General features: G+C 48.5%; 1 protein-coding gene across 5 annotated transcripts in view; it reads right to left on the bottom strand.

Annotated features, from left to right (window-relative positions):
• TET3 (tet methylcytosine dioxygenase 3) overlaps nt 1-22,233 on the bottom strand; it is a 167,946-nt gene that overhangs the window by 53,041 nt on the left and 92,672 nt on the right. For all 5 annotated transcript variants that reach the window (XM_030551911.1, XM_030551912.1, XM_030551914.1 and 2 more), the window contains one exon: nt 11,567-14,225. In XM_030551911.1, coding sequence (XP_030407771.1) covers nt 11,567-14,225 — 2,659 coding nt within the window. The remainder of the gene's footprint in view (nt 1-11,566; nt 14,226-22,233) is intronic.

The following is a 22,233-nucleotide window of genomic DNA, read 5'->3' as shown; positions in this document are numbered from 1 at the left end:
ATAAAGTCAGTATAATGGAGTGGCGAATCCGACGCTGCATCAGAAATCTCAGTAGAGAGACTACAGTGTAAAACGGCCGTGTATGTTTAATTCAGCAACACGGGACTGAAAGGGAGCTCCTGGACCAGTGAGTCCAGTCCCGGCTATCATAAACTTTCTGCTCATCCCTAGCGGTTCCACCTCCAGTTTGCTGACAGTGGCTGGGGAAGTCTATATTGCCACTGTCCCTGTGGACAGAGGACATCACCCTCCAGGGTAGATAATCCAGCACGGATACCCCCTTAAAAGAATACAAAGAACTCCTCCATGAGGGCCTCAAGGCATTGAAAGCCACCTCTACCACTCCATCCCTGGGGGAGTGTTCTGCAAAGCATTCCCCGACCTCAATGCCAGCAGGACAGGAGTAATAAAATGTGGAGGTGTTCTTAAGGCAGTATTTTAACCCTGAAAGATCAGACTCTGCTTTACAACGTTGTGCCAGCCCTGAACTGGCCCGCAACAGTCATCGCAAACTGAACAGCACCGCAGCTCCCCAGATGCTACAGGATTTGCATAGGCTGGCTCAGTGCTGTGCATTTTTATGAGCTCTGTGGAGAGCCGATTAGCAGAGAGAGGCTGGCACACAAACCCCTCCCCGCCCACCCCAGCCCTCCCTACCCCACCTGCTCCCCTCCAGCTCCCACGCTCGCTGCTATTCAGCCAGCTGGCCCGCCTTGCCCTCTTCATGCTGGCTGCATTTGTCTGCGATTGTCTTGGCCAGATACTGCCAAGGGAGATGGGTTGCCTTGCGCTGTTGCTGAGCTGCTTAAACCACACTGGAGTCTGAGCGGAGGTTGGCTCGGGGCTGAAGGGGCAGGATAGCGGCTCACTCAGGGCTGGATTCTGATCTCAGACTGGCATAACTCCGGAGGAACGGCACGGATTCCAACAGGGGTGGCGCTGTATTGATGATGGGGTAACTGAGACCCGAATCCAGCTCCGAGGGCATTTAAAACGCTCCCTATTCAGGCAACAGCTCAGTGCAATGGCAGGAGGACAAACCATAAACATTTGGAACTCTCTGTGCATTGGTCTTCTCCAAATTCTCAAACTGTCCAGCATCTCTACACCTGAGGCTGCAGAAGGGTCAACAATGTGCTGGAGCAGAGGTGTCTGTGCACCGCTTTCCTCCCCTGGATGGAATGTTGGTCCTGCCCTCCAGTACACGCTATGCATGAGTGACCCAGAGGCCCACCAGTGGCTCACAAGTCTGTGTCAGCAGCTCTTGTGAGGCCCCAACATACTCATTACACCTAACACACTGGTGTCATCCTGGTTATCCAGAAAATGTCCTGCAAGGTATCAAACGAAAGCCGGTGACACACCAAGACAACAGGGCTTTTGTAAGGGGGAAATCACACCTCACCAATCTATTGGAATTGTTTGAGGGTGTCAATAAGCATCTGGACACGGGTGAGCCAGTGGATATAGTGGACTTGGACTTTCAGAAAGCCTTTGACAAGATCCCACGCCAAAGGCTCTTAAACAAAGCAAAGCAAATCTTTTCACAGTTCAGTAATGGGTTAAAATGTAGGAAGCAAAGGGGTGGAATAAATGGTCAGTTTTCACAACGGAAAGTGGTAAATGGCAGGATCTAGACTGGGACCCCAAGGATCTAGACTGGGACCTGTGCTGTTCAACATATTCAATAATGATCTGGAAAAGGGGATAAACAGTGAGATGGCAAAGTTTGCAGATGATACAAAATTACTCAAGATATTTAAGTCCAAAGCAGACTGCCAGGAGTTACAAAGGGATCTCACAAAACTGAGTGACTGGGCAATAAAATGGCAGATGAAATTCAATGTTGATAAATGCAAAGTAATGCACATTGGAAAACATAATCCCAACCATACATACAAAACGATGGGGTCTAACTTAGCTGTTACCACTCAAGAAAGACTTGGAGTCATTATGGATAGTTCTCTGAAAACATCCACTCAATCTGCAGCCACAGTCAAAAAAGCGAACAGAAGCTTAAGAACCATTAGGAAAGGAACAGATAATAAGACAGAAAATATCACAATGCCACTATATAAATCCATGGTACGCCCACATCTTGAAAACTGTGTCAAGTTCTGGTCGCCCTATTTGGAAAAAGTACACAGAGGGGAAAAATGGTTAGGAGTATAGAACAGCTCCCATAGAAGAAGAGATTTAAAAGACTGGGATTGTTCATTTTAGACAAGCGATGACTAAGAGGGGAAATGATGGAGATCTATAACATCATGAATGGTGTGGAGAAAGTAAATAGTCAAGTGTTATTTACCTCTTCACATACCACGAGAACTAGGGCTCACTTGAGGAATTTAATAGACAGCAGATTTAGAACAAACGTAAAAGAAGTAATTCTATACACAACACACAGTCAACCTGTGGAATTCGTTGCCAGGAGATGTCGTGAAGGCCAAAAGTATAAATGAGTTAAAAAAAAAAACTAGATTAGTTCATGAGATGGTAGGTCTGTCAATGGCTATTAGCATTAGGGATGCAACTCCATGCTCTGGATGTCCATGAACCTCTGGGACTTCCAGAAGCTGGGAGTGGACAACAGAAATGGATCACTTGATAAATTGCCCTGTTCTGTTTATTCCCTCTGAAGCACCTGGCACTAGCTCGTCAGAAGACAGGATACTGGGCTAGATGGACCATGGGTCTCACCCAGGATAGCTGTTATGTTCTTACTGGTCACTAGTATCAGTGTGAAATGTCTGTATTAACACTATATGAGAAATAATATATACTCCCTGATATTATGCTTTAAAGTTTGTAACCTAACACAGGGAAAAACAGGTTTTCTTCCCGACAGGGGGGAAGGGAATTATCTCCCTTCCTCTAATGTAAATTAAGCAGTGTGAAATCAACACAAAGGACGCACAATTTGTATGCAAGTCAACAGGAAAAGCCAGGTCGTGAAGTCAGCCTAGGAAGACACCAGAGGCTAAAGCCACAGGAGGTTGTCTTGACTCTGGGGTCCAAACAGTGAGTTTTGGGGAAATATAAGGCGAAGCAAAACAACATTGCGCTAATTATCACTGAGGAGGTGCAAGGAACAGTACATATGCCGCCATGACAGCTAGATCCTGGCTGAAAGGTCATGTTAGGTAAGAAAACTGCTTTAGACAGAAGATCGTAACCTGATAAAGCTAAGTTTTAGTCACTGGACAGCAAGTTATACTTTTGTTTTATTAGTAACCATTTTGGTTTGCTTCGTATCACTGACAAAATCTCGATCTAGTAATAAACTTCTCTTTGTTTTGCCCTAAGCCAATCACAGTGCCGTAATAGCAAAGGAAAGTGTGCCTCCTCGGCCTAGCCAACGGCTAGTGTGCATATTGCCTCTTTGGAAACAGCCGAATCGGTAACTTCTGGGGGTGTCCTGGGACAGCGGTGATGTGCTATAGGAAAACTCGAGGAGGTTCAGGAACTGAAGTGCACCAAGTGTTACCAGCAAGGCAAACTACAGGCTGGCAGGGTCCTGGGGCACTGGCTAACACAATGGAGTGTCAGGGAGCCAATACACAGTTTAGCATCTGCAAACCTCTCTCTCACTGAGGCAGAAGGGCAACAAGGTAACTTGCAGTTCTGGAGCCTCCCAAAAAGCATCACAGCATGTTCCTTTAGTACAGGGGTCGACAACCTTTTGGAAGTGGTGTGCCAAGTTTTCATTTATTCACTCTAATTTAAGGTTCCGCGTGCCAATAATACATTTTAACGTTTTTAGAAGGTCTCTTTCTATAAGTCTATAATATATAATTAAACTATTGTTGTATGTAAATTAAATAAGGTTTTTAAAATGTTTAAGAAGCTTCATTTAAAATTAAATTAAAATGCAGAGCTCCCTAGACTGGTGGTCAGGACCTGGGCAGCGTGAGGGCCACTGAAAATCAGCTCGTGTGCCGCCTTCAGCAGTGCCATAGGTTGCCTAGCCCTGCTTTAGTAGTAGCAGCCCACAGAAGAGCTACTCCCTGATTCTCGACTGCCCTGCACTTGGGGCAGTCGTTTATACCAGGGCAAAATGCTGCCAAGCCAGAACGTGCAATCAAACCAAAAGTTCTAATGCTACTAGAGAGGTAGTGTGGCCTAACAGATTCAGGAGACCCAGGTTCCTGTTCCTAGCTCTCTCACTGGAATGCAAGTCACTTCCATGCTGCGTGCCTCAGTTTCCCTGCAACATGCTGCTGGGGCACCCAGAGCTGGGAGCCACTGTGTTTCTTTCCTCCCTGCCTCAGCGAAAGTGAGCTTTGCTGGAGATTGGACTGTGTCAGCTCCTAGCCTGTCTGCCTCGCCAGCAAACTCCTCAAGGCTATCCCAGCCCAAACCTTGCCTAGCAGGTGACAATCAGCGACCTCCAGCCCCCGGGGCTCCTCAGAGAAGTTTCTCTGCAATGCACAGCCCCTACTGCTGTACATTGACAGAAGATATTAAGTTCGCTGCTCTTTTACGGCTTATACCTTAACTGCGGTAAACACACCCTTCCCTTCAAACACAGCCCTGAGTTGGTTTAGAGCCAAAACAAAGTAAGTGTATTACCAAAAGGGCATAGGTTAAGTGACACCGGGTAGAAAGAGTAACAAACAAACAAAAGTAAAAATACATTTTCTAATGACTGAGAACTTAACAAGCTACAGCCTTTGCACAAGGTAGTTTCCTCACCAATTTTCCTAGCCCGGCAATGGCTGGCTTGCTTTCAGCCAGGATCCCTGCAGAGGCCAAGGAGTTGGTTTTCCTTGTCCGTTAGGTGCAGGATAAGGCAAAGTCTTTCTGTGTGCCCTTATACGTCAAAGTCTGCCTTGGTTTCAAGGGCTAAATTGCTCCCTTGGGGTTCAGTCTCCTCCATGGAGTGACTCCAATTGATTACAGCTTTCCAATGTGATGCTTCCTGATGCAACTGCACAGTGTAAAATGTTCTCTCCTGCAACCTCAGATACAAATGAATAGCCCATTGAATCTGGCCACACCTGGTTTGAGGTGTTGGCCTCTTTCCTTTGTCTTGAGAAAACCTGTTTATCAACTCCCCCAACACACCTGGTTTAAACACCTTTTAATCCCAGATCTCAAAGCATAATGTCAGCGAGTATCCACAATTCCACACACAGCACTGTCACCCACATCTCACAATGATATTACTGACCAGAACATAAGAATGGCCAGACTGGGTCAGACCAAAGGTCCATCTAGCCCAGTGTCCTGTCTACTGACAGCCGCCAAAGCCAGGTGCCCCACAGGGAATGAACAGAACAGGAAATCATTGAGTGATCCTTCCCCTGTCGCCCATTCCCAACTTCTGGCAAACAGAGGCTCGGGATACCATCCCTGCCAATAGCCTCTGATGGACCTGTCCTCTGTGAACTTATCTAGTTCTTTTTTGAACCCTGTTAGAGTCTTGGCATGTACCACAGCATGCGGTTCATTTTCAAATGTTACCTTAAAAGCAGCGATACCCAGACTGAGGCTCGCAAGCTGCAAGTGGCTCTTTAATGTGTCTCTTGTGGCTCTTTGTAGAACACATTAAAACTGTGTGATTTAATTATCAACCAATCTAAATTATTAGCCAGTCAGGATGCTTTTACTGCATAATTAACCAATTGTAGTTGATGATATAATAATACCTGGTCAGACCTTTTGTTGTGAGAATATACAAAAATAGTAAGTTAAACAATGAATTCACATGACTGTGGCTCTTCCGGGTAACGCTGACTGCTAATTTGGCTTCTGAACCACTGAGGTTTGAATATCACTGCTCAAAAGGCATATTTTGTACAGGTGGTACAGTATTGTGCAGCGTTTGAACATGGGGGCTATGGTCACATTCCCGATCTGTAAAATGGGGCAAACAATACCGACACCCTCTGCAAAACACTTGGAGATCTACTGTTATTACAGAGCTCACAGATCCCCCTGTAGTTCCAGAGGCAGCAGATCCCCCTGTAGTTCCAGAGGCAGCAGATCCCCCTGTAGTTCCAGAGGTAGCAGGCTGTAGCTTTTAGAGCAGCAGATCAGGGGTTCCAGCCACAAAGTAAACAGGGCAAAGGGCTGGAAGGAAAAGAGCTGGCAGAAGAACCCAAGGACTGGCTAGTATACATAAGCCACAGCTTTGGATCTTGGCAGCACCCATGAGCATCAGCCATGTGGTCAGGGTAAGGGAGCGCAAGTAATTACATATATTTATTATCGTTATTTCTCCAGCTAAGTCAATTTGTTAAGCAGAGTGGGACTCTGCAGCTCAGAAGGAGACAACAGTAACTTGTACACCTGCTACCTTCAACTGCATCTGCTCCTGCTTCACTGCTATATGTATAGTGCTGCTGGAGCTGGCGGAGGCAGGGCTTGGTGAGAATGAACACTGGGGGCGGGGGAGGTTTAATAGAGGCTGCTGGACACAGGCAGACCCTGTGGTTCTCTCTGTCTCTCTAGCTCTCCAGCCTGTGCTGCCTAGGGTCACCACGCCGGATCTCCCTAATTCACGAGAGGGATACTCCAGCAGTATGAGAATGGCAGCTGATTTACTTTAAAGCAGTGCTTTCCAAAACTGTTGATACTCACGACCCAATGGAGCAGGAGATGAGGGGTTTGGGGTGTGGGTGTAGGCTCAGGGCTGGGGGTTGGGATGTGGGATGGGGTCAGGGCTCTGGGATGGGGCCAGGGATGAAGGCTTAAGGGTGCAGGAGGGGGCTCCAAGTTTGGGGGGGCTCAGGACTGGGGCATGGGGTTGGGGCGCAGGCCAACCTCAGGTGGCTCCCAGTCAGTGGCACAGCAGGGGTGCTAAGGCAGGTTTCCTGCCTGTCCTGGCATCACAAACCGTGCTGGGCCCTGGAAGTGGCCAGCAGCAGGTCTGGCTCCTAGGCAGAGGCGCACAAGCAGCTCTGCGCAGCTCTTGCCTGCAGGCACCGCCCCCCAGCTCTCATTGGCTGGGAAAAGGCCAATGGGAGTGCGGAGCCAGTGCTCAGGGCAGGGGCAGCACGCGGAGTCCCGTGGCCCCCTTGCCTAGGAGCCGGACCTGCTGCTGGCTCCTTCTAGGGTGCAGTGCGCTGTCAGAACAGGTAGGGACTAGCCTGCCTTAGCTGGGCAGAACTACCAATGTGACTTTTAAGGCCCGGTCAGTGGTGCTGACAAGAGCCACCATGATCTAGTGCCTTACATTCCGTGACCCAGTACTGGATCACGCCCCACAGTTTGAAACCCAGTGCTTTAAAGTCATAGTCAATGAGGTTTCCAGCGCTGGCTCTAGCACTGGGGGAATGGGGGACATCAGCATGACCGGGATGCAACTAGAGGATCAATTGATCTCAGAGGACTGCAGAGGCTTGGAAGATTTAGGGCCAGGGAAGACAATCGGCATCTTTTCTTGGACTTCCGTGGGCTCTGGATCAGCCCTTTAGAGAGCTGGTTATCCAAGGTGGAATAGCCGGTACCATTAACTGAACCCTGTTCAGACTGTGATCTCACAGAGAACTTGCTTGGCTGGGAGAATTAGTCGAGCTCTTCTGGGGCTTCCAGAGAGATTGGAGGGCTTAGGAAGTTTGCTAATCAGGGAAGAAAGTGGGCCTGATCCAAACTCCACGGAAATCAGATTCCCATTAACTTCAATGTGCTTTGGATAAAACTCAGTATGAGCTTGCCAACCTCAGAGGACCTAGAGAACTCACTCTCCCGGCAGGGAACTTGCAGTCAGGTTAACAGCACTTTCCTTGGGGCTTCAGTGAGCACAGAAGGCTCCTTAATTAGGCAGGGGTTTCCCGTTGGGTTGTTTTTTCTTTCCCACTCCTCCCCAGTCCTAATTTTTATTCCCGTCATGTCTAACTGGCCCCGTGCCAAGGAAAGGAGAAAGCAAATCTCAGCTGGGCTGCAGGCGTCCAGACAGAGATCAATAAGTGACACGCAGAGGAGTCTGATTTTATTAGTCTAACAGCAGAGATACCTAATAAAGTACCAAGTCCGACCTCCTACTTAATTGCTTTCTCTTGCAGCTTTTCTTTCTTTCTTTCTCTGCCCAAAATAACCCAAATCTTTCCTGGTAATGGAGGCAAAACTCAAACATGATGAAAGTTTCAACCAACTCCACAAACGCTGGGAGTTTCTTTGCATTTTTTTGGTGCCATTTGGTACAATCACTGCTTTAAATTTACAAGCCAATACATAAATAAATGGCTGCTGATAAAAGCTCAGTTTTTCTTTGTCCAGAAGCCAGCTCCCAATCAAACATGGGGTCTTCTTTTTGCGGCCCTCTGTTGATTTCAATACACCCCAAATTCTTTCCTCAGCTTTTCTATGCGAGTGCAACATTGGTGGAAATGCTCAGCCTATTTAAAGCCTCAGGGGGTAGGCGGAGCCTATCAGACCAGAAGGCCCACCCTCTCAGGTGAGGGAGGACTCCAATTTAACTGCGGACAGGGGACATAAAATAAAAAAACAAGGATGGGGGTTAAAGATGTATTAGCAGGAGTGTTGTAAGCAAGACACAAGAAGAAATTCTTCTGCTCTACTCTCCGCTGATTAGGCCTCAACTGGAGTAGCGTGTCCAGTTCTGGGCAACCATATTTCAGGAAGGATGTGGACAAATTGGAGAGAGTCCAGAGAAGAGCAACAAAAATGATGAAAGGTCCAGAAAACATGACCTATGACAGAAGATTGAAAAAATTGGGTTTGTTTAGTCTGGAAAAAAGAAGACCGAGAGGGAACATGATAACAGTTTTCAAGTACATAAAAGGTTGTTACAAGGAGGAGGGAGAAGAACTGCTCTTCTTAACCTCAGAGGATAGGACAAGAAGCAATGGGCATAAATTGCAGCAAGGAAGGTTTAGGTTTTGACATTAGGAAAAACTTCATAGACTCTAGGACTGGAAGAGACCTCAAGAGGTCATTGAGTCCAGTCCCCTGCCCTCATGGCAGGACCAAATACTGTCTAGACCATCCCTGATAGCCATTTATCTAACCCACTCTTAAATATCTCCAGAAATGGAGATTCAACAACCTCCCTAGGCAATTTATTCCAGTGTTTAACCACCCTGACAGTTAGAAACTTTTTCCTAATGTCCAACCTAAACCTCCCTTAACCACCCTGAAAAGGGTGGTTAAGCACTGGAATTCAAATTTCCTAGCGAGGTTGTGGAATCTTCATCATTGGGGATTTTTAAGAGCAGGTTGGACAAACACCTGTCAGGGATGGTCTAGATAATACTTAGTCCTGCCATGAGTGCAAGAGACTGGATTAGATGACCTCTCGAGGTCCCTTCCAGTCCAAGGATTCTATGATGATCCAGAGTCAAAGCAAAGGATCCAGAGAGGAAGACCACGCAGAGAACCTCCAACATCACTCAAAGGAACTCTGCCTAGATTTGTGAATGGACGGGACCGGAAAAAGGACCCGCAATTGTAGAGAACCCTTCTCTCCCTACTCAGCCTTCTTCCTCCTGGACTGACAGACAGGCTGGAGAATGAGCATCCCAGTTGGTCCACAGAACAGGTACAACATAGGCTGTTTCCCCAAATGTGCCCCTGATCCCGAGGGATCCCCCTTGTAGGGCGAAGAGAGAGTTCAGCTAGCACTGTTGCAAAGGCCCACCTAGGGCCCAATCTGAAGGACACAGGAGTCTTTCAATCGATTTCAATGAGATTTAATGGAAATCTTTACAGGGACACGGTCCAGTGATTTATACCCTAAAATGTAGCTTTCTCTGCCAAAGAAAAATGGTCACAAAAATGCACAACCCAAAACTTTCAAAAAGATCCTCTAATTCTCGGGGCCTCAGTTTCTGGACGCTCCGTTGGAGACACTTGAAAGGGGCCTGATTTCAGAGCGACTGCATACCCACTCCTCTAAGTGACATCTGTCTATACAGCAGCCAGGTGTGAGGCCCCTCGCCCAGATAGACTGATTCGTGCTAAGTATGCTTGTGCGCTAAAAGCGGCAGTGTGGATACTGCGGCTTGGGCAGCAGCTCTACCACGCAATCCTCTGGATCTGAGTGAGCTGGCAAAAGCCTGAGTCTCTGCAGGAGCCCCAACGGCTAGTGCAAGTCTGTCTGCCCAGGCCTGGAGGCTTGATCCCAGCTGCAATGCAGACATACCCAATGGGAGCTGCAGAAGCTCGGCCCTTCTGAAAATCAGTCCCTAAGGCCTGGTGGAAATTGGCGTAGTTCCCTTCACTCCAGCGATGTTGTGCCGATTTACAGCAGCTGAGAAGCTAACGTATATGTCCCTAAAATCTGACACTCAAAACAGGAGGCATCAAATATTAGAGTCTATTTTTGAAAACTCGACCCCTCTCCAAATAGAATTGTTTTGTGATTTCTTTATTCTCAGTTTCCACAAAACCAGGCATTTTCACTGGGATGAAATGTAAACATTCCTGGCAGCGTCAGAAACCCGAACACTGCAGCTTGACTTCAGTGAAGGAGATCCATAAAGTAAAACTGCCCATCAACAGGGGCAGGGAGATGGCTCAACTCCCACCACCCCCACGGATGGAAAAACAAATGGGGGACAAATTAAAGTTGAAATTTAAGTGCACTGAGGTAGAGACTGGCAGTTGTTACAAGTCTGTACAGTACCAGGCACAGCAGGGCCTGACAGGGCATTACCACAATATACATGTTAGAATAGACTAATAAAAAAATGATGAGTTGAAAAATTGTTTCAGTTTTCATAATCTCAGGTATCACAATTAACATAGGTAGAGATTTCCTTTTAAAGATCTAATTTGATTTTAGTAGTATATCATTAGGAATATATGCACGTAGAATCATAGGTCAGAAGGGACCGCAAGGGTCATCTAGTCTAACCCCCTGCCAAGATGCAGCATTTGTTTTATCTGTCAGTGGTTTTCAACCTATTTACCATTTCAGGCCACATCCAATACTACCTGTATGGCCCTGAGGATGTCACATGGGCCGCAGCTATGTGCTGATTGGGCCACAAGCAGCTCGCGGGCTGAGAACCACTGAACCATCCGAGACAGATGGCACATCTCTCACTCATACCTATTCTGCTACTGATGTGGAATCTTTAACAGTGTGCTCATGCATGCACCTCTCCTCCCTCCCTCCCCTCCCGCAGTTAAATGTCTTTGCAGTTCATCTTAAAATAATTGCAACGGATTCCAACATATACCACAAATCCTGATTGGGAAAACAATCCCTGTTCATCACTTCCCAGCTTTATTTTGTCCAGGATACTTACAAAGATGCTAGAATCCTTGTATATTTCCTCCTGTGTTGCAAACCTGTTCACTTATTTTTTGCATCAGAGTGAAATTCACCCCTTGCGCAGAGGATCAACACAAGAGCCTACATACCACTCCAGTCACAAGTCCTCAAAGGAGTGGTGCAAAGGGCCTCATGTGGGCTCTCTGTACAGGGGTGAACACACACACACACACACACACACACACACACACACACACACACACACACACACACACACACACACACACACCTTCTGCAGTCTTTATTTAGCCCAAACACCCCCCATAGCATAGGAGATCAAGATCCGGCCCTTGTAAGCCATGGAGAAGCGGCTTCACTTACCCACGCAGTCGCAAGTGGGGAATTCTGCTTGAGCCCGCTTGGCTGGGGTGTCCAATAAACTTTTTGTTGGCGTATCCAGGTATTTCAAAGGAGATTCCAAAAATCCACTGAGGGTTGGCGCAAACGGCACATCGTTCTTGGTCGGGGTCCCGTCCAGGTAAGTGGCATCCGCGTTTTGGTTTTCCTCGGAGTAAAAGCAAGTGGTTGACACCACGGTGATAGCACCAGAAGATTCTATTTTAATCTGCTTGGGGGACCTAGCTGCAAAGGGGTTCTCAAAATGCTGCCCCATCCCGGGCGACAGCGAAAAGCCTTTGGATCCCACTTCAGGAGCTTCGGCCAGGGGTGGCACTCCATCTTCAGCAGTCGGCACTTGGAGGGTTGTGTCTGAGCCCCCTGGCAGTTCTGGAGAGTGGCTCAGAGAAGACGACTGGTGGGAGAGAGGCTGGGGGGGCAGCCCATCAGTGAGTGGAGCCTGGAGGTCAGAATTCTGCAGGCTGAAATTTTCCCCGAACTCCGCCTCGAACTGCCTGATCAGCTCCTCCAGCTTGTCGTCCACCATGAGCGAGTTCTGGGCCGGCAGTGGGTCCGATGAGTTTAAGGGCTTGGGGGGAGCTTGGTCCTGCCCGTCGCTGGAGGAAACAGCAGAGCAGCAGGGCGCGTAGCTGGAGACGGGAGTGCTGGGCGGGGTAGGGTGGCACACAAAGTTCTGGTGAAGGTGATGCTGGCGGTTTTCCTCTGGACTCCCTTGGCTGAGAGCGCCCATTTCCTGAGTGTTGGGAGCCTGGCTTCTGTCGTCCAGCTGCTGTTGCAGCGGAGACTGTGCAGCGGAGATGGGTGTGAATAGTGCAAGAGATGGGGACTTGACAGGGGTGTTGGGGGGAGGCTGCTCAGTCTGCATCTCTTCCGTCGGGAGCTCAGGGGCGGTGGCTGAGTGAAATCCTTCCAAGCTAATTTGCCTCAGGGGCAGGAACAGTGGTTGTGAATCCTTCTGCTTGGACTTCTTGATCTGGACTTGCTTCCGGAGTGGCTTGACCTGGGGGGGTTTGTCGGGCTGAATTTTCTTCTTCTTCTCTTTGATCTGCTTTTCAGATGGCTTCGGAAGCAGGACTTGAGAGCTGGGAGCCCACCAGTTGGGCAGCTGGTCCTGTGGGCCCGGCTGGGCCAGGTTCTGGTCCAGGAAGAGATTGCGCTTATGATGGAGGTGCTGCTGCAGCACCATCTGGGTCTTCTTATGGAAGTCCGTTTCTTGCAGCAGATGTGACATGTGCTGGCTGGTGGCCAACTTGGGATGGCCACCCCCAGCTTCCTTCTTCAGAGGCAGGACCAGCGGCTCTTGCTTCGGCTTGACAGCTTTGACCTTGTTGGGCATTGCTTCAGGCCTCTTAAACACCGACTTGATGTAATCGTTAGCGCTGCCCAGCAGCTGCTCCAGCTCAGCCATCGGGTCGCTCACCGAGGTGGGCGCGTCGGAGTTGAGCATCCACAAGTTGTTTTTTGGCTTGGGTTCTTCGTCCCACAGCTCAGGAAATTCCAGTTTCTGGGGGGTGGAGGTGAAATTGGGGAAGAGGCCTGCAGGCTCCCGGGGGGCGCTGGGTTTAAGAATATACTGGGGGTCCGCCGGCTGCCAAGAGGACTGTGTCAGGGCCCGAGATGTCTGGAGCACGTTGTGTCCGCCATAGGGTTGTGCATTCTGGCTCTGGTACGGCTCATTGCTGGATGTGGGTAACACCGGGGGTTCATCTGGGCTGAAGGGGGACGAACAGACCAGCTGCTCCTTGGAGGCGAATGATACGGATGGCAAGGGGCTGCCAGGAGTGGCTGGAGTCACCCTGGCCGGCGGTGGGAGAGCGGATGACAGCTGGGTCAGGGCTTCTATGGCGATGGCTGTCTGGAGGCTAATGTTCTTCTCCTTGGCGATGTTCAGTGCACTTTGGGAAAAGGGGAGGCCATCTGAAGGGCATGGCTTAAGCGTCTCCACCACGGCAGGCACCTGATTGGGAGTAGCACCTTTGTCTAAGGGCTGGTGGTGGGCGTCGCTGAGATGCTGGGATGAGTGGGTCTGCCTCTCCCCAAGGGCCGACTTGATCTTCTGCTCCAGCCACTCCAGGTAGTCGGGACACTCAGGGCCGTCACAGTTGCAGTTGGGGGGCTTCATGCCATGCTTGGCCAGGGTCAGGGCTGCCTTCAGGGCGTTCAGGTCCTCACCTTCAGGGATGCCGTCGGGATGGGGGAGCCCTGGGTTGCCCGCCCCTCCCCGGCTCATCTCCAGGTTGAATTTCTCATACAGCTGCGTGCTCAGCAGTGACGGGGACCCAGCGGCTGGCATTCCGTAGGAAGACATGGCCTCGGCCACGGCGGAGAAGGCCACCAGGTTCCGAGCATCCTCCAGGTTCGCATCGTTGGTGGCGTCCCCCTGGCCCGGGGCCGAAGCGCTATCCCATTTGGCTTTCTCGCTGGAGAGCTGGGCGACAGGCTGGCTGGCAAGCCAGCCATCCGTTTCCATTAGCAGGGCACTTCCCCCAGCCTCCTGGCTCACCCCATTCACCAGGCTGGGCCTGCTTCCTTCGTTCAACCTTCTTTCTTCAACATAGTTAATTGGCCCTTCTTCCATTTGGCCTGTTTTGGGTCCATCAACTGGGTTGCCCTCTGAACCTGTCTGAGAGGATGGAGAAAAGCAGAGAGTAAATACCCACATAGCCACCCTGGCACCCCCAGATCATCCTCTTTTAGGGTGAAATCTGCCCCCACCCCACCCCGAGAGGGCCAGGAGGAGGCCAAAGCACCACCTGAGTGGTACCAATAATGGGCATGCCAGAGTAGAGCAGGCGTCAGCTTTTTAACCATAGTGTCATCTGAGGCCTTGGCTGCCTGTAAACTTGCACTGGTTTAACAAAACCAGTGCAAACCCCGGTGTGGATGCTCTTATTCCGGTTCATTTCACCTTACCTGACAGTGTTTTCCAATCGACTTAATCTAGACTGGTTTGAATTGAAATCAGAGCATCCACACAGCATTTGGCATTGGCTTAACCACATTGGTTTAGGCTAAACAGGTGCAACTCTGTGTGGACAAGTCCTGAACATGCTCACAGCAAGTCTGTGACACACGGGCTAAAACGCCAGTCCCTTGCCTACATTAGTGCTCCCAGATGCACCAGTGGTAGCAACAATGGGAAATGTTGAAGATCTAATGAAGACTGAGTGTATGAATGGGATCTTCCCAGGAGCAAGGTGCATACCTCACTAGACCATCCCAGCGAGCAAACCCTTTTAAAGGCACAAGCCTCACTCACCTTCCCCTGCTCCTTTTGTTCCATTCCTCACTGATTCTAGCCCTGAAAGATACCTGCTTGGATCTCTTTCTGCCTCTCTGTTTCCTTTTCCTCTGCTCCGTCTGTTTTCCCCTCTCTGCCTGTGTCGCTCAGCTCTGGGAAATGTTATCACAGAATCGGAAAAAAGTTAGAGACGGGAAATAGCTCTCAGTGTGGGTCAGCTAGTCCATCTCTCAGCGGCCAGGTGCAGCTCCCTCTGGACGCTTTTCGAGTGCTTTCCTACCTTTGGCTAAACAGTGGCTGGAGGGTGGCTTGCAAATCTCCAATGTCTGCTCTCTACCTCCACTCTCCATGGGGTGGTGAGTGAAACCAACTGGATGGAAATGACTAGATTGCATTCAGGGTGATGGTGGGTTGGGCTGACTATGAAGATTTATGACATATGTGGAACAAATTTGGAGGGTCTCTGTCCCAATGCTTGCTGTCACAAAAATCGCCACCAGAACCAGTACCAATTGGCTTCTTCGTTAGCAGCCTTGACAGAAGAATCAAACGGGCCATATAGAGCAAACTCGCCTCTTAGCTTCAGGCTGAGGTCAGCAGCACAGGGCAGCTGGTGCTGTAGCTCTGATCAAAGCGTGGACAGGGCCCAAAAGGGAGAAGTTTGAGCGCGTAGGTCAAGAGGTTGCTCTCTGTTTGACCCCAACTCTAGACCTAGCTGGGAAATCTATTCCTGCTGCTGTAGTCAGTGCCTTGTGCATTGCATGTGTGAAAGTCCAGATATAAGCCAGTGGGGTCTCCGGAGTGGGCCAGTTTATTGCAAGCGGAAGCAGAGTGACTAGCTGCATAAACAAGTGTCAGCTCACAAGACCAGAGCGCCTGGCTTGTGGCATTCCAGCATCACAGGCTTCCTAGCGATATCAATCACAGCGCCTGCACAGCTGGCCCTGGGGCAGGGACACAGACAGCCCTAGGGTGAGGCAGTATACTGGGAGGGGACATTTTAAGTCTGCTCTCCAGTCCGTCTCGGGGAGAGGTGATTGGAGTGGATCTCCGTAAAGGCAATGCAAGCAGCATATAATACTCTGCACTCAGCAGATCTCAAACCATTTGTAAGCATTCTTACCTCCAGATTACAGATGGGCAACTGAGTCACTCAGGGATTAAGTGACTTTCCATATGGAGTCAGAGTCAGGAATAGAAATATGATCTCCTGAGAGGAGGCAGCATGGTCTAGCAGATAGATCATTGCTGTGCGATTCAGAAGACCTGGGTTCTATTCCCACTACTGGCCTGCTGGATGATCTAGCAAATGTTACTTTGCCACTTTGTGCCTCAGTTTCCCCATCTAAACACAAGGATGATAATACTGAACTGTTCCACAAAGAGGTTTGAGATTTACTGATGGAAAGCAATACATGCATTATTGTAATGCCCAGACGTGCTCTATCACGCCACACTGACTCTTAATGCCCACCTCAGTTAATCCTCATTATACCTTAGGAGGTAAGTTTCATTGCCTCCACATTACAGATGGGCAAACTGAGGCACAGCCCCAAAGCCTATATTTCCAATCATTCTGGCTGCTTGATTTTTTGTAGGGGGCCTAATCTACAACACCTACAGCCTGATTTTCAGAGGTGCTGAGCACCTGCAGCTCCCATTGACTTCAACTGGAGCACTGGGTGGTTGGCACCTCTGAAAACCAGGTTGAAGGTATCTCATGTTGGGCACCTAAAAGTGGAAGCACTCAAAATTAGTGGCCCTTGCAAAGTGACCTGGCCAAGGCCATATTGGAAGTCAGTGGCAGAGCTAGGAAATGAATGAGGGCAGTCTCTACCTACTGGACCACAGCTTCTGTTGTGAAAACACCCCAGAGTTCTTTCTAGATTGTGCATATACATACGGCTCATCCACTGTCTATAGACATACAGCTCAGCCACTCATCACTGGAATACAGCCACCTCTACCCAAAGGAGGCTAAAATGCACTGTTTCAGGAGGGGAAGTTGAGAATGAACTTTTGCTATTAAAACAACAAGAGGATTTTTCCAGAGGCTCAAAACAATCCCCCAGGAAATCACGGCTCACTGCAACAACCCCTCCTATTGCAAAAAGCATCATGCAATCCCCACAGCAATTCCAAGAAGCAGAGCCTTTGGTTAGCGTGCCTATTAACTGTAACCTACAAGCCCAATTTGGGGAATAAAATGCATGCTAATTCAAGAGGATCTATTTCACCTCTTCCATTCTTTGCCTCTGGGCTGAGCTGTGTCAGTTTAACCTGGCTTCTGCCAATGTCACTTAGATCAATTAGGGACGGGTTTAAGCTAAACCCAATTAACAGCATCTATACAGGGTTTTGCACCAGTTTTAGTAAACCAGTTTAAACACCAATAAAAGTTAAACTGATGCTACTTGTGTGTGCACAGACAAGGCCTCACCAGGTGCAAATTTGCATGCAGACAACCCCTAACTTTAAATAGGGTGCCCCTCACCCTACCATCTGCCTGTCATGTGACAGGCACTGATTTCACACTCAGCCCTTACATCTCAGCAGTAACGATGGGGGAGAATAGGCCCCTTAGGAAATCTGCAGACCGGAGAATGCTATTTTCATGACCCAACATTCTCTTGCTCCGTGATGCTACTTTCAAACCACTCTATGGCACATTTAACCAAGACTGAAAGGAAGTGAGCGGCTGGAGAGGTGGGATGCGAGTGGTTAGCTTCCTGAATGCTAAAAATATAACAATCCTTTTCGGAAAAAGAGCAGTGGGGGCCAGAGTGCCCCACCTCCCAAAGTGGTCTGTTTACCAGCACTTAGGGACAAGAATTTTTATATGCCCACTGTCACGTGCAGTAGTTGGAACACCAGATTAATGTAGTGTAGGGAACAGTGCTGAATCAGCTGGGGGACAAACCAGAGAGGACCTATCTGCTCAAAGTACAATAGCTTCCTACATGATCCTGCGAGGAGCTAAGAGCATCTTTGTCTCCTTTGAAAAACCTTTTCCAACACAGCAAGAACGACATTTGCAACACTGCCCCCTAGTAAATAAAAAGTAGAAACCAGTAACAAACAAGCAAATCAAATACCTCACGTGAAGCTTTTTACCCCAAAAGGGAAATGTGCCCAATTTCATGAAGTCCACTAGTGCAACAGTTTTCAACCTTTTTTCACTTGTGGACCCCTAAAAATTGCCAAATGGAGGCATAGTCTGCGGATCCCCAGAGGGCTGCGGATCACAGGTTGAAAACCACTGCACTGGAGACAGCATTATAACTACTGCTATTGATTTTGTACGGAAGGTGCTCAAATACAATGGTGATACGTGCTTGTATAAAAACAACTGGACGGATCCCTGCTAAAAGGCAAACATATCCCTGTTAACAGATGGATTTTCCAAAAAACATTTCAAAGGAAACTAAAAACATATCACTCCGTTCAAAATTTGCCGAGGAACTTTATTTTATTTTTCATGTAAATGAAATAAAAAGACCCCAATCATTTACATTCAAATTGAACATTTTCTTCTTCCTTTTTTCCACTGGAGTAAAAAGGGGGAGGGAAAACCACATTGAAAATGTTTTGTTTTGAAGTGAATCAAAATGAAATTTTCCTTTCGACAAAATAATTTCTTTTTTCCTGCGGAAAATTCCATCTTATTCAAAAAGGAATATTCCTGCCCCCACCTCCAAAAGAAAAAATCTTTCTGACAAAACAATTCCGACTGCTCTAGTTAAAATCCAAATGGGTATCTCTATTGCTCTATTAGCCCAGCACAGCAGTCACTGTTGCTGGGAGTTACCAATGACCTACAGGGATTTGGCATCAAAGGGTTCTAGGCTGGGCCCTTTGTTTAGCAAGTGCTTATGTTATGGGGGCATACAAATACCAGAAGTGACTCCTAGAAATTACTGTTAAAATGAGGGCAGTGTAATGCCATGGGCTGAATTAAGGCTAAACAAGGCCTATTCCCCCAGTGATTCAAACCACCCTCCCTTTTACCTGGACAGATTTTTCCTACTCCTAGAGCAGATCTATCTCTGCCAGCACTTCTGGTGATGGAGCCTCACCTTGATCCTCCTCCTAAACAGGCGATTTTGGGTGCTGTGCTGCTGACTGCCCCTCTGACTCACTGCCCCAGATGCCAGGATTCCCGAGCCTTCCCTAATCCAGCCCTGTGCCAGTTAGAGATGACGGTGGGGGCATAGCATGCTGGATGCCAGCGCTGGACAGGAAAATTCTTGCAGAGGTTTCAAAGTACGGGGCATGTCTGTACACTTAATCCTTAAGAGACTGATCAGCATTCAGGCAGCGGACCTCTACAAAACAAACACCTTTAAGGCAGGGGGTCAGGGAGAGAATGCTAGTGTCACTCTACCCTCCCCAGTCCACTAGCTACAGGCACAGGGTAAACATCCTACAGCATGTGCATTTTTCTGAAGCCTGAGTATTTCTAAGTGAAAACTGTTTGAAGGTTGATTGCGGAAGGCAGACACGCCACTTGAGTTCAGGCTGGTTTCTAAACTGCAGATAAGCATGTTGCTGACTACAGAAAAAAGCTGCATAATGAAATATGGGCCACTCCCAGCTAGTCAAGAGACTTTCCTGCCTGAGAAGTCGTTCAAGCTCAATCCTGCACACAAAACGCTTGCTGAGTTCAGTGGGAGTTCTGTCCGAGTAGGTGCCACAAGTTGAGGCCATAAAGGTTTCGGGATATTCTGACATATATAACAAGACCTTACAAGGTTAAACACACACAAACCTGACATAAATCAGCAAATCTCCACTAACATTGGTGGATCTCTGCTGATCTATGCTAGCTGAGGTTCTGACTTCAACTTGAAAGGGGCTCAGATTTCAACTTTGAAGGAACAGAGAGCTGAGGGTTTGTCTCTCTCTTACGCTTCAGCAATGCACGTACAGCTTTCCAATACCAACAGTGCTTCAATGAAATGAACTGAAATGAACTGCCTGGAAGCGGCGTACCTCTTCTTGGTACAAGCAATACCTAAGCTCTCTCTAATTAAAAGCTTAAATTCTTTTCTGTTTTGTTTTTGCAATTTGCTGACTGCACGACAGCACTCTGTGTCGTCGATTTCACTATTTTTCCACGTGCAGTCAGTTAGCAAAGTACAAACCAACTAACTTCAAAGACCCCTATAAACATCCACTGAGGAAGAGGAAAACCACCCTTGTTAAAAATCCTTTGGCATGGAAATTTTAAAACAAGATTTTGGGACATTCAAATTTGAAAGAGGAATAAATGGAAATGTTAAAAAAATGAAGCTGGTCATTTCCCTTTAAACAATCATTTATATAGCCTCTCGTCCGGCAAACCCTTATTCTCAAGAGCCAACCCACCATGGACTGCAAGCTAAAAATGATGAAGAATGCAAAGAATCTCATCTATTATTATTTCTATCATCTTAGCAGCACTGTACAAACACAGAATAAAGAGACGGCCTCCACCCCAAACAGCTGATAATTTAAGTGCTGCTTCTTATAAACACCAATATAAGCCCTGACTTGGCCATCCAGACCTGGTCAGTAAAATATCTAAGCCCATCCTTAAAGTGATGGAATCCTCCCACTACTATATCATTATACCCACTTTACAGCTGGGGAAACCAAGGTAGAGGGTCCAATCCACTGCTAGCATAAACAGGCACAAGCCTAGAGAAATCAGTGTCCGCAAGGGGGTTGAATCTGGTACAGGGAGATTAACGGCCTGGAATCTAGTGGAGTCTTTGATGCAAGCGCTCTCTTTTCCAGGGCATTGTCTACTAGGTGAAACAGAAATCACTCCTGCTCCCACGTGGAATGACACTCCACAGCCACACAACAGAATCTGGAAAGCAGAGAGTAACTAGTTCTTTTGTCCGATGGACCCCCACTGACGTCAACCAGTCCCTTGAGTCTCACACTTTGTAGTTAATATTTGCAGGCCTTACAGTGAAGGGTTTGGGTAGCTGAAGCCCCCGGCGCACTGTAGGTTAGCTGCAGTGGAAACAACTGCTGGGCATGCTTCTAAAGCACTCCTGCTAAGATGATGTTTACACTACAAGCTAGGGCTGTGACTCCCCTGCTCGTGTACACATACCAGCACTTGTTCACATCCAGCTAGTGCAAGTATAAATAGCAGTGTCGCTGCATTAGTTAGCAAGAGTAGCAGCAGCTTAGCCATGCCACTGGAAAAACCATAGGTTTCAGGCAGGTACGCGGCCAGGGAATCACACCTCTAGTTCATAGTGTAGACATAGCCTAATCGTAATCTACTCGATAGGGCACTGGAGTGGGAGTCAGGAGATCAGAGTTCTGCCACTGACCCGCTGTGTCACTCTGGGCAAGTCATTTCACTTGGTGCCTTTGTTTTCCCTCCCACCCTATGTCTGTTTAGAGTGTAAATTGTTGGGAGCAGGGACTGTCCCCTGCTATGATTTACAGTGCCCAACACAACTGGGCCCTGATCCTGATTGTGCCTCTAGATGTTACTGTACAGATGATAAAAATAAACCTGAAAGGGCCACGTTCTCCAGAGATACAGACAAATTCTCTCCCCACAGTCTAGCTAAGTTCTAAGTAGCTCTGGAGCATGTAACATAGTCACCCCCAACTCCATTACCAGGAAAGAAAAGGGGACCTCATGGGACCAGAACTCCATTATATGAGGGCATGTCACTCAGGTAAGACCCTAAGGTTATGTCTACACTGCAATAAACCCCTGTGACTAACCAGTGTCAGCTGATGGGCTTGGAGGGCTCAGATTGCAGGACTATAAAACTGCAGTAGAAACGCTCCAGCTGGAGCCCGAGCTCTGGGACCCCACAGGGTCTATCCAGCAATTTTATAGCCCCACAGCCCATGTCAGCTGACACAGGCCAGCTGCAGGTGTTTTACTGCAGTTTAGTCATGGAACCAGAGAATCACCGAACTGGAAGGGACCTTGAGAGGTCGTCTAGTCCAGTCCCCTACACTCACAGCAGGACTAAGTATTTTCTAGACCAGGGATGGGCAAACTTTTTAGCCTGAGGGCCACATCTGAGTATGGAAATTGTATGTCAGGCCATGAATGCTCATGAAATTGGAGGCTGGAGGATGGGAGCGCTCTGGCTGGGGGTGCAGGCTCTGGGGTGGGGTTGGGAATGACGGTTTGAGGGTGCAGGAGGGTGCTCCAGGCTGGAGCCGAGAGATTAGGAGGGCAGGAGGAGGGATCAGGGCTGGGGCAGGGGGTTGGGACATGGGAAGGGTATCAGGGGTGCAGGCTCTAGGTAGCGCTTACTTCAAGCAGCTTTCAGAAACAGCAGCATGTCCCCCCTCCAGCTCCTATGCGGAGGCGCAGCCAGGAGGCTGTGTGCTGCCCTGTCTGCAGGTGCTGCCCCTGCAG

Source organism: Gopherus evgoodei, chromosome 2 (assembly GCF_007399415.2).
Source record: "Gopherus evgoodei ecotype Sinaloan lineage chromosome 2, rGopEvg1_v1.p, whole genome shotgun sequence".
NCBI lineage: Eukaryota > Metazoa > Chordata > Testudines > Testudinidae > Gopherus > Gopherus evgoodei.
This window is presented reverse-complemented; position numbering and strand designations above follow the sequence as displayed.